The sequence below is a fragment of the Vigna radiata genome, chromosome 7, assembly GCF_000741045.1.
Source record: "Vigna radiata var. radiata cultivar VC1973A chromosome 7, Vradiata_ver6, whole genome shotgun sequence".
In the NCBI taxonomy this organism is placed as follows: domain Eukaryota; kingdom Viridiplantae; phylum Streptophyta; class Magnoliopsida; order Fabales; family Fabaceae; genus Vigna; species Vigna radiata.
Window position 1 is genome coordinate 24,801,689 of NC_028357.1, and position 16,630 is coordinate 24,818,318.

A 16,630-nucleotide genomic window follows, 5' to 3' on the forward strand; every position below is an offset into this window, starting at 1 on the left:
CGAATTTGGTGAAAATAATCAATTACAGGAACGTAGACGTCGCTTACGTTCAGAACCGACGTCTAAATTGAAGGATTTTTGTCTTCCCGCCTTCCAGATAGGCCTTAGACGTTGCCGTTTGACTACGTGACGTCTAAGCGCTTGGGAATTTGGTGAACAACATTAATTGTAGCCCAGTCGACGTCGCTTGTTCAGGGGATCTGACGTCTATTCCACGTCTAGAGCTGAACAGTTTGACGTTTGATTTCCTGTCAGAGACTGAAACGTCGGTGCCCTTTTCTAGACGACGTCGAATTGTCTGTCTTATCACATACCTCAGGCAATTTGATGTCGGTTTGAGGCAGGTGCGACGTCTATGATGTCATAAACGTCGCCTAACATCGAAACGGACGTCTAGTTTACCAATATATTTACGATAATGCCACCGTGCAATAATAGACGTCGGTTTTTCATGAAACCGACATCTAATGGGTGACGTTAAACAGCGCTTTTGCACTAGTGATATTTGTTCTTAAGTATCAAATATCAACATATACAATTGCTTCATTGGATAGTCATAGACACAAAAACATTTTACATATGATTAGGTCGAGCTTAGACAAACAATAAGACATGTAGTTTTCAATATTTCATAGTACAACTCAAAGGTTTATAAATGCTTGTAATATATTTTATACATAATTATTAAGAAGTGGATAAGTCTAATTCAACCATACAAAACTAACTTGTAAGACTTTATTACATGGCTTTTATATCATGTTAAGAAGTGGATTTTAAACCTAACTCAACCTCACAAAACTAACGTGTATAAGATGAAATTTGCACTCACATATATACTTTAAATTGGCTTTATCTCTCTAGTCAATGTGAGACTTTCAACAATAAAATTTTCTTATTTGATCACCAAAAGGATCTCATAAGAAATGGAAATATCAAAGATCTCTCAAAGAGTGTGCCAAAGCTACTTTATACCAAAAACATCTCTAAAAGGACTACTTTTAACCTTAGACCATCCACCTTGTACAATCGTAACTTTTAGTCATATGAGATACAAGTTATTTGAATTAGGTTTGACAAATTACACTGAGCATAAAGATGTTTCTTTTGAAGCAAAAGTTTGCATCAAATGATGCGTGAAAAGCATTATTGCAACCCTCATTGTCTACAACATCAAATGTAACTTGATAAACGAAGAACTTATCAAATGTAACTAAAATAAATTTTTAAAGACTATCTTCATAACCTCCATAAATAGAAGATAGTCTAAAAAAGAAATAAATTTTGTTCGTGAACGACCTAATAATGTTATAAAAATCACAAAATCTTAAGAGAAAAAGCTTACGATCTAGCATGTTAATATAACACTCCAATGTTCTTCAATTAGCACCCTAAAATAGTGAACTTAAAACTTGCATTCATCTTAGGATTATAACTTTCTTATAATTAACAACCTTGTGACATTTTTTATCACTTCTCTTGCAACCAAGTGTTTTAGTCAAAAGTGATTGTTGTTTCAAAGAATACTCATGAATGCCTTAGCTAGGAGTGAATGTTATTCCAAACAATGCTTAGTTGATAAACCAATTCTCATGAACTCTACCACTAAAATCCTAACTCTTGAATCATTTTTGAAACCCACCAAATTCAGCAACCTAGGGCTCTAGATTTTTGACAAGATGTTGATCTTGTTGTCCACCTCGTTGGTGATCTCCGACATGCGTAGAAGAAGAAACCAATCAAGGAACAACCCAATGATGATACGACCGCTACAACAATAGTATCCCCATGGGATGACCTCGAACCACCACCTTGTAGACATACTCGTGACTCCCTTTGTTGAAAAGCTTGCAATCTGAGAGCAACTTCAGGGTCATTGTACTGAAACTCATAGATCTTGATGTTGCTTCTCCTTTTGCCATCACTGATCCCGACTGATATATAGTGCTACTGGCAACGCACCTCTAGTCAACTTTTAATTTCTACAACTAGGCAGTTCGACGCTTTCTGAACATCTGCACATGTGTGGTGCTATCACTGGGATTTGGAAAGGGAAAAAAGGTTCCATGTAGGTTAATTTATTATAAAACTACATCACTTTCTATATCAGTTATAGGTTTAGCAAGTATAAAACGTTCTCTTCTTTATTATAAAAATGTCACTGCGTCTATTTCTATACTAATTATAACTAGAACCCGTACATATAGTTTTATTCTTTATTACAAAAATGTCAATGTCTAACTTCTTATACCAAATATAAACAGATCTCGTATAAAAAGTGTTAATCTTATTATACTAGGTGGATTTTAATCGATATAAAAACTTATTATAAAAAGAAATTTTTACACTAGTGATTAGTCATTTTATACATGTAAACATTTTATCAATGAATTATATGATGTTAATAATTGATTTTATGGAAAAATAATTTAAATATATCTTGTTTTAATTTAAGTAATTATAGTAACTTATTCTTTTGTTTTATTTGTTTGTCTGCATTGATAATATGATATTTGAAAAATTTATAAGATGATAAGTCTATTGATTGATGATTGTAAATAAAAGGTGGAATTCGCTTAGATATATAACTTTTATGTTATATAGATCTTCCAAGTTATCTTTTAAAAGTTAAGTTTTTTTTTTTCTCTTTTATGAAAGATTTATAAATACGACTTATATATTTTATATTTTATGTTGGTTTATGTTTGTTTATCAATTAATCTTTTAATTAATAATGTAAATATGTTAAATTAGATGTGGTTATAAAATATGTGTATACATTATTCTTCTTATATTATATTAATATAATAATTATAAAGAAATTTTTTATTACTAATCATAGAAACCACATGCACACGTTATTTTTTTATGATAATAAAAGATGATAAAATTATTATTATTATAAATATAAATAATTTTTATAAATTTTATTGTGAACATTTATTTATTTATTTATTTAATTTTTTTAATTAAAATATATGATTAAAATGATCAGATAAGAAATTATTTAATATAAAGATAGGTTATTGAAAAATGAAAATTGATAAAATAATTATTTTAATTAAGAAAACTTGTATTTAAAAGATAAATTTTAAAAAAATTCTCTTTATATATAAATATTGATATATAGGTATATATGATATATAATAATAGAAAAAAAACATTCGGTCATGTGTCACGTATACCTATACCTACCACTCATGTATATATATAATCTTCATCTCGTATTACTAGATTCACAAAGTAATAATTTTGTAAATATAGAAAAGGTGGTATTATTAAGACTTGGATGTGTTCTACTTACATTTTCACCATCTAGAAATTCATTCGACAATTATAAAAGATGACATCAGCAATTATCATAAGAAAGGTTGACTAACTCAGAACAAATAACACAGAACAAAATTAGAAAATAAAGAAAATGAGATTTAAGTTTAATTTTTTATTAATTTTATAAGCTATTAATCTCTAATAATTTGTGTATGTGATTTTGGTTCAAAAAATACTTAGTTTTAAACAACAAAATAAATAGTGTTTAAAGATGTTGTTCAGGATAAAACCAAAATATAAAGTTAGAACATCATAAACAAAAATTAAATAATTTATGGTGGGGTAAAAATATAAGCAAAGGCCAATTAGCCCACCATTTGTAGGCCCAACAGGGGGTGTAGATAGAAGAACACAATTAATTAATTAATCAAGCAAATAAGTAGCAATTAATTACAGGACAAAATTATTTAAAAGCCATTATACACGTGAGGTTATGATAGAAGAGTCAGAGCAGAAAGTCAACGGAAGGAAGTGGTGGTTTTATTTTATTTAAAAAAAAAAAAACTAAAAAAGCAACAATGCTTATGTACAGTGTGTGATGAAAAAGAAGCAAGAAAGGAAGTGGTCTTTGCTTTCTCACCCAGGACCATGATTCTTATCGTGGGTTCACCTTATTAATTAATTAATTAATTACTTTATTTATTATTAGCTTTTATATTTTATTTTATTTTATTTCCTAAGGATGGATGCCCCTCCACTAAATCAGCTAACTGTGTCACGTTTTGTTAGTGTTGCAGATGCTGTGAATGAATCTGTGATGCGATACGATACACCCACGCATCACATGCATATGCATATGCGTATATACGCGTAGATCTGGAGGAGTGAGTAGAACAGAGGAGACGGAGAAAGAATAACGCAAGCGGTGTTTGTTTGTTTCAAACGCACGAGGCCATGTCGGGATTCAGAGACGCTCACTGTTTTCCGCGTCTTGTCCTCGTTGTGAATCTCGTTCTCGCTCTTCTTCACGCCCTCGTTGCTTCCCTTGCCTTCTTTCAGGTTTTGGCTTACGCCGCTTCCTGCATTTCTGCCTCGCTCCGCAATTTAGGTTTTCTCCTTTAATTTCGATGAGGAACGTGCTGAAACGACATAATGTGTTAAATTCGGGAGGATAAAAGAAACGTGCATTTTGAGCCTTTTTGTCTGTTTCTTCTCCGTCATCGTGTTCGGTGACGGTTTGCCGAATTCAATCATTTAATGTTATGAGCGGTTTTAATTTTCAGGGTTTTTCGTGTAACCGGTTGTTTTGAATATTCAATTGTCAGTTTTAGTAGTATGCTTGTGTGGTTAATTGGTTTGATTTTGGCGACACTTTAAGTTGACTTTTGTGGTTGCACTTTGTCACTGTTAAGTTTTTAGAATTCGATGAAACTGATTTGATATATTAAGCTCTGTGCTAGAGTGGAAGTGCTGAAGATTGAAGTTATTTGCGTTTACTTATTGTCGGTTTATTTTTTCTTTTTTGTTTGGGTGCTCCAGTTGACGAGGATTCACTTGAGAAACACGCAGCTTGGTTTGACTCGCCAAAAAGTAAGTGCATTTTAAAGGCTACTTGTCGAATTATCTGCTATAACTGGATCTTTTCTTAATAGATAAATCTGTTTATGTTGTAAATTTATTAAATTATCGGTTGCCATTCCCCACTTACTGGTAGTGCTGTAGCCTCTGTGTATAACAGTGCCGTTGGAAATATACCAATTATCAAGATTTGAGAGGGTTTCCATTGTAGCATTCGCTAGAGCATTGGGATATGAGTTATTGGTCAAATGTGTGTATAATGAAGGCTACAAGAATGTGTTTTCATGACTACTTGAAGTTACTGTTTCCTAATTTATAGATGGAAGTATGTGTTGCTCTCACTGCGGAGTTCAACTGCCTTTCATTATCCTTTCTGCCTTGCATCCTTCCTATATTTTGCTGATGATTTGGGTGTTTAGATATGTGTGTAAGAATCTTGAATTCTGAATGTATGCAACAATTTCTCATCAGAATGGAATGTCTGACTGTCTATGAAATAGTTCAAGTTTACTGTGCTTTATAACAAGAAAGGACAGAAATATTGCAATGCAGTTAGGCATTTCTATAACATTGCTCATACGAATATTCTACTTCTATCTTTGAATTTTATGTATGGATAAACTTTTATGGATTTTTTGTTTCCATGCTCTACTCAGTTCTAGGCAATTTTACTTGCTATTACCCCAGGTTTCTGTTTATACATACTAAGCTTCTAATGAAATGTAAATATGGTGCGTTGCAGGTGTTCCATCTGTTGATTGGCTCTTCTAACTTAGGTTAGTTCTATTTTACTTTTGATGTTCAAGTATATTGTTACGTGTTCCGTATTTGTCATCATTTCCTCTCTTGTATCTATGGTTAATTTAAGCCATTTAGAATTTCATGGTTTGCTACACTATAGGAGCCCATTTTGATATTTTGTCCAGTACTTGTTGGAATAACTTGTTGGGTTTAGATAGATTTGGTTCATGGCTTCATCATTTCATTAGAAAATTTGTCTTATTAATCGTCTCGACATTTATTAATACTGCCAATTTTCAAGTTTGTTTTACCTGAGAGTAGCTCTATACTTTGGCAGTTTGACCTGCTTCTCCGATTTCACTTAGTTTTCTCTCTCTATTCTAGGTTGATACCTTCGCGGAGATGCCTATATTTGGTTGTTTCTTTACCAGACATCCATTGTAGTTGTCACGTCTTATACTAGTGTAAATTTTGAGTGATAACAGATCTGCTTGATACTTGACTTTTATTTTCCCTTATGCCTCTAGAAGTGTCACCAAGATACCAGATGTATGATTCAAGTGAAAAAGAAATAACTATCTACACCTGTGAAGCACTTACCAGTTCTGAAATGTCAGGCTATTAGCAGTGCTATATATACAGAGAATTTGAATACCGAGGAGAAAAGGATTTGTATTCCTTCCGAGCATTTTCTTTTCCATTTTTCATAAGAATGTATGCTGAAGATGGGGATGAATCCCAGCTAGACCCCTGAAGGCTATAGGACTGACAGCTTGGGCCTTGGTCAGCATTCTTTAGCATATTGGTAAACTTGAATTGTAAGTCTGCCTCAGAGGCCGTTACCCTGTTACAACCTTTAGAAACTATAGTTTCCATTCCCCCTCTCCTGTCTTCCGTGTATGTGTGCAAATAGACTAAATTCTATAATGAATATTTCACCAAATCCACTTCCGGGTTAGAAATTCAAATGGAAATCATGCTATTTCATGTTAATTATAAATTCTTTAAATTGTATAGGTCAAGTATTGAAGTCTTAGACTTTGGCAGTTAGTCCAACTCTTATCTGTTGTACAGTGAAAGGCAGGCATATATTGGGAATCTTGCATTTAATGGAAAACAGATTTCGTATCTTTTCATAGATCATGATAAATTTGATTGTGCGCTGAGATGAGGCCCCAATTTTGCCTTATAAGTTATAACTTTATTAAGGTCAATTCGCTGTTCATGCTCCTTGATCATAATTGAAAACATGGCATGTCTCACATTATTTTTGGCCTTCCAAGATTGCAAAGGCTGATATTATGGGTGCCTTGCATGCCCATCTAAATAATCTGAGTCAGTTTGGCATATGTATAGGGTTTGGGCAATGAGCTTAATGTAAAACCACCTTAGTTTCATGCATAACGGTTCTTCTGTGCAAAAGAGGTATTCTTTTGATAACATCTTTGTCGTCTGTTGTTCACTATGTGAAAGGTTATGTTTTATTAACTTGTAACAAAATACATGCGTCGATGAATAAAATGAGCTGTCAATAATTCATATCCTCATGTTTTCTCTTTAATTCTTCTAAACTACTAAATTTAAAAATTTCAGGTTATGCCATTTATTTGGCATTGACACTTGTTGCTGCTTGCAAGGGATGGACCTTTTGGTCACACTCTTGTGGTTTCATGTTTATGGGTAAGCCTCCATTCTTTATTGACTACCTGTGATATATGTTCATCCTAAATTAAAATCTCTTAACTTCTTGAAAATTGTTTTGCAGCTTTCCCCAAAGTACTTTTTTTTGCAGCATTTCTTCTACTTTTATCCTTCTGGTATGTAATCTTGCTTATTGTTATGACATTTAAATTTGTTTCATGAACCGGCAATGCTTGCTAGAAAAATTTACTTATAGCAAGTACTTGCAAACCCTCTTTAGTAGGGATTTCAATGGATAAGTGCTAGGTAATTATGTTCCAATACCCACATGCTGCTGTAGGTGGTAAATTTAATAACATTATGATAAAAACCAAGAAATAAATGAATATCCAAGTCTGAATTATTGAGAATATTATGCAGTAAAAAAAGTTATTGAGCTGATAGCTCTACAACAACAAGGAAACCTCAGAGCATTAGACTCCTCCATAGGATCACTCTCCGCCTAACCAACTCACAACCTCCTACGCCGTACCCCTTCACACTCTCCCTTCTCTCTCCTATAACAGAATTCCCTCATCCCTGGATTCTTGACACGTCATTCCCATCCGAACTAACTTCTCACTCTTTCTTTTCCTAACTCCACTTTCTTTCTTCTAACATAAACATTCCATATTTTGGACCTAACTCTTCCTTCTATAATTGTTCCTTGCTGAGTAACAAGCCCATGTGCACTTCCCACCTTATGATCCTTATTATGAGTCCTATCATTACTCCCTTCTACAACAACAGCCTTGTCCTCAAGGCTGAAAGAAGGAAATTGACTCTGCAGTTGCACCTCATCTTCCTAAGTTGTCTCCTCCTTGGTCCTTCCCTTCCATTTCACCAGCCATTGTTTGATGATGTTACCACCCTCCGGAATCTCCCCGGCTGCTAACACTGCCTCAGGCTCTTCCTTATCTTCCTCCTTAAGACTCAACTCTGTTGGTAAAGTTGGTTCTACTGCATGGTTTCCAATAGCCTTTTTCAGTTGGGAAATGTGAAAAACTGGATGTACTTTGGCTGATTCTGGCAACTACACCTTATAAAACACTTCTCTAATTTTTGCCAAAGAGGCCCGTAATATCGAGGTGCTAGCTTCTGATTAATACGTCGAGCTATGGTTAGCTGTCTATGTGGTCGTAATTTGATAAACACCCACTCTCCTACCTCCAACTACATGAATCTACATTTTTGTTTGCAAATTTCTTCATTTGATGTTGGGCTTGCAGCAAGTGATATTTCAATTGTCGATTAGCATCATCTTTATCAACCAAGTAAGCGGCTACAACTTCCACATGCGTTTCTCCACGTTTAATGCACACTAATGTAGGTGGTGTTCTCCCATAAATGATTTCGAAAGGAGTCTTTCATGTCGATCCATGAAAAACAGTATTATACCATAATTTTGCCCAAGGTACCCAATATGACCCATTCTAGGGCTATTCCAACACAACATCGTAAATAAGCTTCTAAACATCGGTTTACCACTTCCGTTTGACCATCAGTCTCAGGATGATAAGAAGAACTCATTTTCAAAGTTGTTCCCAGTAACCGAAATAATTCTTGCCAAAAAAAGCTCATAAACAAAGGGTCTCGATTACTAACAATCGACTGTGGAATGCCACGAAGTCTTACAATTTCCTTAGCAAACAATTCAACAATCTTCTTGGCAGTGTAAGGATGTTTCAGCAAAATAAAGTGGCCATATTTAGACAACCGATCCACCACTACAAATATAGCTTGGAACCCTTTCGATTTTGGTAAACCCGTAATGAAGTCTAGGGAAATATCTTCCCATATCCTATCCGGAATAGGCAAGGGTTGAAGTAATCCTGCTGGAGACATTGCTGCATATTTCTATCATTAGCAAATACCACACACTTTAACAAATTCTTGAACCGTCTTCTTCATACCAGTCCAATATAAATTTCCTGTGATGCATTTGTAGGTTCTTAAAAAACCCGAGTGACCCCCTACTGGCGAAGAATGAAACTCAGTTAAAATGATGGGAATTAAATCTGACTGACAATACTAAGCGTCTTTGTAAAATAGTACTCCTAATTGTAGACTGAAATTTGCAACAAATGAGTCCTCTTGTTGCAACTTCTGCACCACTTGTTGCAATAAGGTATTTACTTCCACTTCCTTTTGGATGTGTTCTTCCTGCAACCATATGGGAAAAGACTAAATCTCCCTCCGTTCACCACCTTTGAACATTCATGACAACGAGTCAACAACTTTATTATCTGCATGAAATAATGTTTCCTACCAGAAAAACACAATATCCTATGGTAGACCGTTTATCAATAGGCAAACTTGTCCAATTTGCATCACAATTCTCAGAGACATGAATGCTTCCTTTATCTTCATATAACAATCCTTGCCCAGGAGCCTTTTTGATATACCTTAGAATGCGAATCAGAGCATTCTAATGGTCAACACAAGGAGCCTGCATGAACTGACTAACCACTCAAACTACAAAGGATAGATTTGGCCTTGTAATAGTCAAGTAAATAAGTTTTCCAACCAGTCTCCTATACCTATCTAGATCGGAGAATAATTCACCTTCTGTCCTTAATTTCTGGTTTAGGTCTATGGGCTGTCTACCGGTCTACAACCAATCATACCTTTTTTTTGTAATATATCAAGAGCATATTTCCTTTGGGAAATTACAATTCCATCTTTTGATTGTGCTACTTCAATGCCTAAGAAGTATTTGAGACTTCCAAGATCCTTGGTTTGAAAATGTCTACACAAGTACTCCTTCAGTTGAGATATTCCAACAGCATCATTTCCTGTAATGACAATATCATCAACATTACTATTAAGTAAACACATTTTCCAAGAGAAGAATGACATAATCTATCTCCCCGAGTCACGTTCTTGTATAACAAGATTTGTAATCAAATGTTATTGAACAATTTAACATTTTGGTCAACTGGCTTAGGGAAATTAAATTAAAAGGACAATTAGGGACAAAAAGGACAAAGTTGAGATTGAGGGAGGGAGACAAGGAAACATGACCGACTCCTTTTGAGAAAGTTTTAGATCCATTTGCAAGAGTTATGAAATGAGGTTTTTCTCGAAAGGAAATAGATGAGAACAAAGAGGTATTACCAGAAATTTGATCAAAAGTGCTTGAGTCAATTACCCATGAATTTTGACCTTCCATGGATTGAGAAACACAGGCTGTTGATGTACTTGGAGATTGAGATGACTGTGCCAAGCTATTAGACTTTAACCTTAGATATTCTTGATATTCATCCTTAGTGAATTTAGAAGTGGAAGTTTCATTTTTGATATTCTTGACGGTCGGTGACGGTGGCTAGTAGCGGACGGCCGGCGGTGGTGGCCGGTGGTAGATGATCGACGATGGTGGCCGGTGATGGTAGACGGTCGGTGGCGGGTGGCAATGGACAACAACACCACTCTGATACCAAGTGTAATATAGTGAAAACTCCCTTCTGTTCAATATACACATAGGGTCATCTATTTATAATAGAAAAAATATGGGCTAAGCCCAAAATACAAATAAGAAATAATAACTAATAGGATGATTCACGGATCTTCTAGCAACTCCATCGGACTCGTCTAATGTTACCAATAGGATGAATCATAGGATGAATCATTAACACTTGTACTACTTGTTGGGCAATCCAAGGCAAAGAAAAACTTGGGAGAATTTCACTAATGGGCCATGAGCCAACCACAGGAGATTTAAAACTCTAGTTTCAACACAATCTTAAGACAATAGATTTGTGGGTCTTTCTAATTTATATTTCCCAATATGTTAATTTCTATTCAATGTGAGACTCCAACTCACTTGAACATCAGCAAGTTGTCCAATTAATCGGTTATTTAATGGCTATTGTGCTCTTTACGATATTTTCATTTCGAATGTTATCAAAAATCCATTATAGCAATGCTATGGTGGAAATCGGTGGCAGATCTATAGCTTGCCACCCACCATAACATGGTAGTAGCAATGCAGGTTTTCCATGGCAGTCCACCGAAGTAGCTTGGGGTGTCACAAAAGTGTCACAGAAGAAACATGCCGAAAGCTATGGAGTGCAGCACAGCGCCCATGGGAAATCAAAGTGTAGCTTGGCCCTTGTGCGAAACGAAGGACTAGGGCAATGCCCATGCGAAACAAAGGAGAAGAAACCTAGGGTCACAAGTCCTGCAACGCCCTTTCTTTCTTCTCTTCTTACTTTCCCAATGGAGAGTCAGCCCAAGTGTTTTTTGTTTTAAAAATAAGTTGGGCTGTACAAGTAGCCCCAAACCAAACGTTACAATAGAATATTGACCTAGGTCACCCTACCCACATTAAACAAAACGGTCTCCTTTATTATTGTGTAGTCTGGCTGCTGATGGTGCTACCGGCTGCTACCACCGTGGACCACAAGTCTACCCTACCCACTTTGAACCTGCAGCTCCCTTCATTATGTTTTGTTTTATTTTAAGTTTTAAACGTCAAATTGTGGTGTTTAAACTTGATTTTATTGTTATTTGAATTTCTTAGACATGACATTATTATTAGTTATTCATTGTCTTTGTTTTTGAATTATAATTATATTTTTGGATTTTTTTGAATTATCTATATCTATATATATGGATATATTTTATTTTAATTTTAGCGACAATACTTCCACCATAACCCTTTATTGTTTCCAATATATTTTCACGAAGGATTTTTGCGTCCCTAATATTTTCTGTTTTCTCATATCAATAACTCTTCATATAATGGAAGAGTGAAAAGAATAATGTTTTTTCAATGTCCAATATAGAGGCACAGTGCTTATGGCTCTTACCACATTGTACGTCACCTCCTAATCCAATTTTGCAACAAACGAACCGTGGTGAGATTGACTATTATTTAATTCATGAAAAGATTCTTTATGTAGATATCACCACGTCATTTGATAGTCAGTATTCGCAATGGCAGAAATCAGTGTAGTTATAGCTTGCCGCCACAACATGGCAGTGGCGATGTAGTTTTTTCATGGCAGCCCAGTAGCAGATTTGGGTGTCACAAAATAGAGTTGCGAGACAGTCATGGAAACAGTTCCAAAGAGTGCCAGTGTAGCACCCATGTGAAACGAAGCAATAGCAGTGGCGCACATCTGAAACCAACCAGTAGCACCAGTGAGAAGAAGACTCTGGTCTGTGTGATCTGACCCGAGAGAGTAAAACCTTGATCATCATTGTTCTCTTATTTTCCCAGTAGTACTCAGCCCAAGTGTTTTTTCTTTTGAAAGAATGAGTTGGGTTGTACAACCCAACCCAACCCAAACATCACAACAAAATATTGACCCAAACCACCCTACCCATATTGAACCAACAGTCTCCGCTGACCCCTGCTGCAGATGCCATTGCTGCCACTGTCATTTCTGCTGCTTCTGACACCATCGGCACACTGATGCCATCATTATGACTGCTGTTGCCACTTTGAATCAGCATCTCCTTCACTGTGTTTTTGTTGTTATTTTAAGTTTTTCATTTGATTTTATTGTTATTTGAATTTGTTAGAGAGGATATTATTAGTTGTCTTTTGTTAGATAGAAGCGGAAACAAAAATAAAATAAAATCAAGCCATAAAGGGTTATTGTTATTGTGTGATATGTGTAGCTGACCTTATCTAGTGGGATAAGGATTTGTTGTTATTGTTAGATAGCTAAATATGAACTTGTTTCTTTGTGCTGGGGCTTCCTTTTACAGGGTTGACCTTTGCCATCAGGCAGATGATGATGATGACTACGAAGGAAGTTTCTGTGAGAACCCTTTGCTGGAAAAGACATCCAATGAATCAAACATAGCAAGCATAGATAGCCATCGAAAGTGCTTTCCTCTTCGGCTCTCTCGTGTTGGAAATCGGCAAAAGATTGTGATTTTGGTATGGGAAACAATGAATTTTTCTTATTTAGTTCTGATTGTGGTATCCTTTTTCCTCTCTATTATGACTGTTGTCTAATAGTTTACTTTAAAATGTATTTCATTTGTGTATAATGATGATTCATGATTTTCCAGGTTACATTGCTAGTTTTCATTACCATGATCGCATTTGCTTTGATAATCTGGATTGGGCTAGGAAATAATCCCATTGATTCCGAAGTGGCAGCTCAGGTATGGGCACTGTCATTTTAGCTTTTGTTTATATCTATCAATGAAAAAAGGACTTGGATCTAAAATGGACTTGCTGAGTATTTAGTTAATGACAAAATTCAGTGTTATCGTTTGATTCATATAGCCAATACCCAGTGAAACAAGGCTTTGGTTAGTGTTGTCTATAATCAATCTTTTAAGTAGCACAGCATAGCTCTGCCATAACAGCTAAGCGGACCCTGCCTACAGGGGCTGCTGTAGTAAAGCGGTTAGTGTAGGTAGCCAACTAGAAGATTGCATTGGGACCTATTTTGGCACTATAGCATTGGTGAGCTGATTCGAAAAAAACCCTTTGAAGTATGGTTTGTGACCAAAATTATTTTGCAGGTATATTTGGATCTTTCTGCTATTGGAATGATTTTGTTGGGAGGAGCATTAGCCTGTTATGGTGAGCAACTGCTATTCTATTTCTCCATTTTGAGTTTCAGTAGATTTAATATCATGCAGTGGAAATTTCCGTTTCCAAATAAAAATTCATTTTACGATAATGTTAGATGAATTTATACTCTAAAAGGTCCTGTTCATAGTTTGGTGAGGGTTAAATTGTTGATGCCTAGTGAGTTGCGATGTGTCTCTTTTATGTCAACTGTTTTTATTATAATGTGCTGTATTTTCTTAACAGGAATCCTATTATGCTTGAAAATGAGCAAAGTGAGAGCCGAGAAACCTTCATCTGAAATGTGGAAGGTACTACATTTCTGTTTCCACTCGAGTATTTGACAATGTTTAGCCTTTGTTATTTGGAATCTTTTTCAGGGGCATGCTAGACTGACCCGTGGCTGCCATCACTTAATCTAACTTTTCATCTGATGCATAATTTATATGCTTATTTTAATTTTAAATATATTGACGTATGTTGAGATAGAAAAATATACAGGCTTTTGTTGTCATGCTTGCGTGTTTATTAAATTTAAATACATTGTTAACGGATTCGGTTTTCTCAGGTTGCAGGTTTAACTATTGTCTCTGTACTATGCTTCACATCAAGTTCATGTGTAGAACTTTTAACTGACATCCCTGTATGTATGAGTGAAACGAATGCAAGAATTCTACTTTTTTCTTGATAAAAGGTTTAAGATTTCCTGAACTTTCTTGTGTTATTTTTTATTATTGCAGATGCAGTATAACTGGCATCAGCAGCGTCTGAATGATGCTTACACCTCTCTTATACTCGTTTTGTATTATTTTGTGGGTATGTGCTGTTAATTCAGTTACCAATTACTAGTCCACTTGCAGAAATCTTCTATTCTTTCCGTGACAGTATTTGAAACAGTGTTACACATTCTGCTGTGTAATAATTGGTTTATGTTCTCCATTCAATTTTCACATAGCGTATCATTGCCAATAAATTTCTGAAGTGGTTTCATCTCCTTTATATCTGAATGTGATGCTTTTTCCAGGTTCATCAATACCTTCAGCAGTGATACTGTGGGTAATGAGAGAATTACCACCTGCAGAAGCTGCTGTCGTACCAGAAGAATCTAGAACAATAACTTTTGTTGCTGATAGTTCAATTGCAATTCATCATCCTCAACGCTGGACTACGGCAACAAGCATGCAGAATCAGGTGCCTATATCATATATATCTTCCTTTGGTTAAATTATCCATGCAGTATTCAACTTTTGATTTTAGAATATGCAAACCGTTTCACATCATTTTCTAAATTTTTTTTTTCTTATCCTTCTTCTGTTGAATTTTTTTTTTTTTTTATATGAACATGGATTGCTTTGAAACTTGTTCACAATCATATTGTTTCCCTAAGAATAAAAGGGCTTTGCATTAGGGGAACGTAAATGATGATCCAGAATAGTCCAATAGTACATCTATGCGAAATATAATGATCTTCAAAAATTGAGCAATATAACCTTGTTTAGTGAACCAGCAAGCATAGCTTATTTATTAGTCTTATAGTAGTTATAATTTTGTCATGTGTGGCTTTGAAGATGCATAAGAACTGTTAGTGATATAAATGCTGCTAGTATTGCAGATATCAAGAGCGAGTCCTATATAATTATGCATTAAACTTTGCAAATGTCTTGTTCTGCTGGAGTTTGGACAGCTTATTGAAATATCCTCAGAATATGTTTAACCCTAGAGCGCATAAGAGAAAATGATAGATGGATGCAAGTGCTTAAGGCTGAGAGGTTTCCCTTCCCACTGTATTTATAATCTAAATCTAAATGTATATATCAGCAATTTGATATATGAAAAATTCTTTTCCTTTTTACAAATTTTGGGACGCTACTGTTTCAATGCTGGTTGGGTATTTTTCAGACTTGAATAACTCCCGTCCGACATGAATATGGCTGTTGCAGGATGACCATGTTAGCCTGCTTGAAAGCTGAATTAATCGATCTCGAGAAAGATTATTTTTTTGTCCAAATCATGCTGACTTGACTATGGGTATAAATGGTCGTAACCGTTCTTTTTTAACTGCTAGGAAAAATGTGATTCAAATCCTGTACCCCTGAAATTCATCACGACATTTACAATTTAAGAACAAAATATGCTTCAATTTAAGCCTCCACCATGATGCAGGATGCATGATCAGATCCGTGATTTGAAATATGGTTCGTATTAATGGAACCTAATTAGGTTGGAACAGTTTCAACATCCATAATCATTTCGTGCATTTTGTTTAATTCGATTTTATTTCAGTTTGTACTGATGGTCCATCAAATGGAAAGGAAAAAAAAAACGGAAAGAATCATAAAATATTAGTAGTTTGCTGAATAATTAAAAAGTGAAAATTTTATTAAAACCGTATACGATTTGTTGTTCTAGGATATGTTTAAATAAAGGATCCATGAATACTTTCAGTAGAAAATAAAAACAAATAAAATGGTATTTTTTGAAGAGTTATATACTTTTTATGCCGTTAAAAGTTATACCTTTCCAGGCTTGATTAATCCAACTATAGTTCTGATAAATCAATGCAAATTTTCTTTTTATTTTTCTTATTTCTTAATGACGTTTATACAAAGTTTTATCCCAAACTGCCCAGAAAACTGTTCTCAGTAATTAATAAAAAAAATACTTTTATTTCTCAATTCTTTAATTACCTTTAGAGCAATGCCGAGAAAGGAATACATACAAAATTCAGCATCTCAGTGCCAAGCCAACGGTTAGGCAACCCAATGGATTTTGAATCACTATATGGGGCCTAAAACGGCTTAAAAGGTGGATGCCCACTGAAAAAGG

The 16,630-nt window shown here is 35.0% G+C and overlaps 1 protein-coding gene across 4 annotated transcripts; it reads left to right on the forward strand.

Moving 5' to 3' along the window:
• Positions 1 to 3,841: 3,841 nt before the first annotated feature.
• LOC106769308 (tobamovirus multiplication protein 1) lies at positions 3,842 to 16,013 on the forward strand. 4 transcript variants are annotated; one of them, XM_022783284.1, is made up of 14 exons: positions 3,842 to 3,927; positions 4,057 to 4,326; positions 4,807 to 4,857; positions 5,588 to 5,621; positions 7,180 to 7,266; positions 7,352 to 7,403; positions 12,985 to 13,159; positions 13,294 to 13,389; positions 13,756 to 13,816; positions 14,051 to 14,115; positions 14,373 to 14,447; positions 14,545 to 14,620; positions 14,829 to 14,995; positions 15,704 to 16,013. In XM_022783284.1, the coding sequence occupies exons 2-14, from the start codon at positions 4,222 to 4,224 to the stop codon at positions 15,707 to 15,709; spliced, it is 1,050 nt and encodes a 349-aa protein (XP_022639005.1). In that variant the 5' UTR covers positions 3,842 to 3,927; positions 4,057 to 4,221; the 3' UTR covers positions 15,710 to 16,013. The 4 variants fall into 4 exon arrangements, with proteins under 4 accessions (XP_022639005.1, XP_022639003.1, XP_014510362.1 ...); XM_022783282.1 differs by having other exon boundaries at positions 15,745 to 16,011; XM_014654876.2 differs by lacking the exon at positions 15,704 to 16,013 and adding an exon at positions 15,417 to 15,660 and having other exon boundaries at positions 3,843 to 3,927.
• The last annotated feature ends 617 nt before the right edge of the window (positions 16,014 to 16,630 follow it).

What these genes read in the sequence shown, in the direction of transcription:
- LOC106769308 (XM_022783282.1), top strand. Translation starts at nt 4,222, where the DNA reads ATGTCGGGATTCAGAGACGCTCACTGTTTTCCGCGTCTTGTCCTCGTT. An exon ending in ATTCCGAAGTGGCAGCTCAG is followed by an intron (nt 13,390 to 13,755) that starts GTATGGGCACTG and finishes ATTATTTTGCAG; the next exon opens with GTATATTTGGATCTTTCTGC. An exon ending in CAACAAGCATGCAGAATCAG is followed by an intron (nt 14,996 to 15,744) that starts GTGCCTATATCA and finishes TGGCTGTTGCAG; the next exon opens with GATGACCATGTTAGCCTGCT.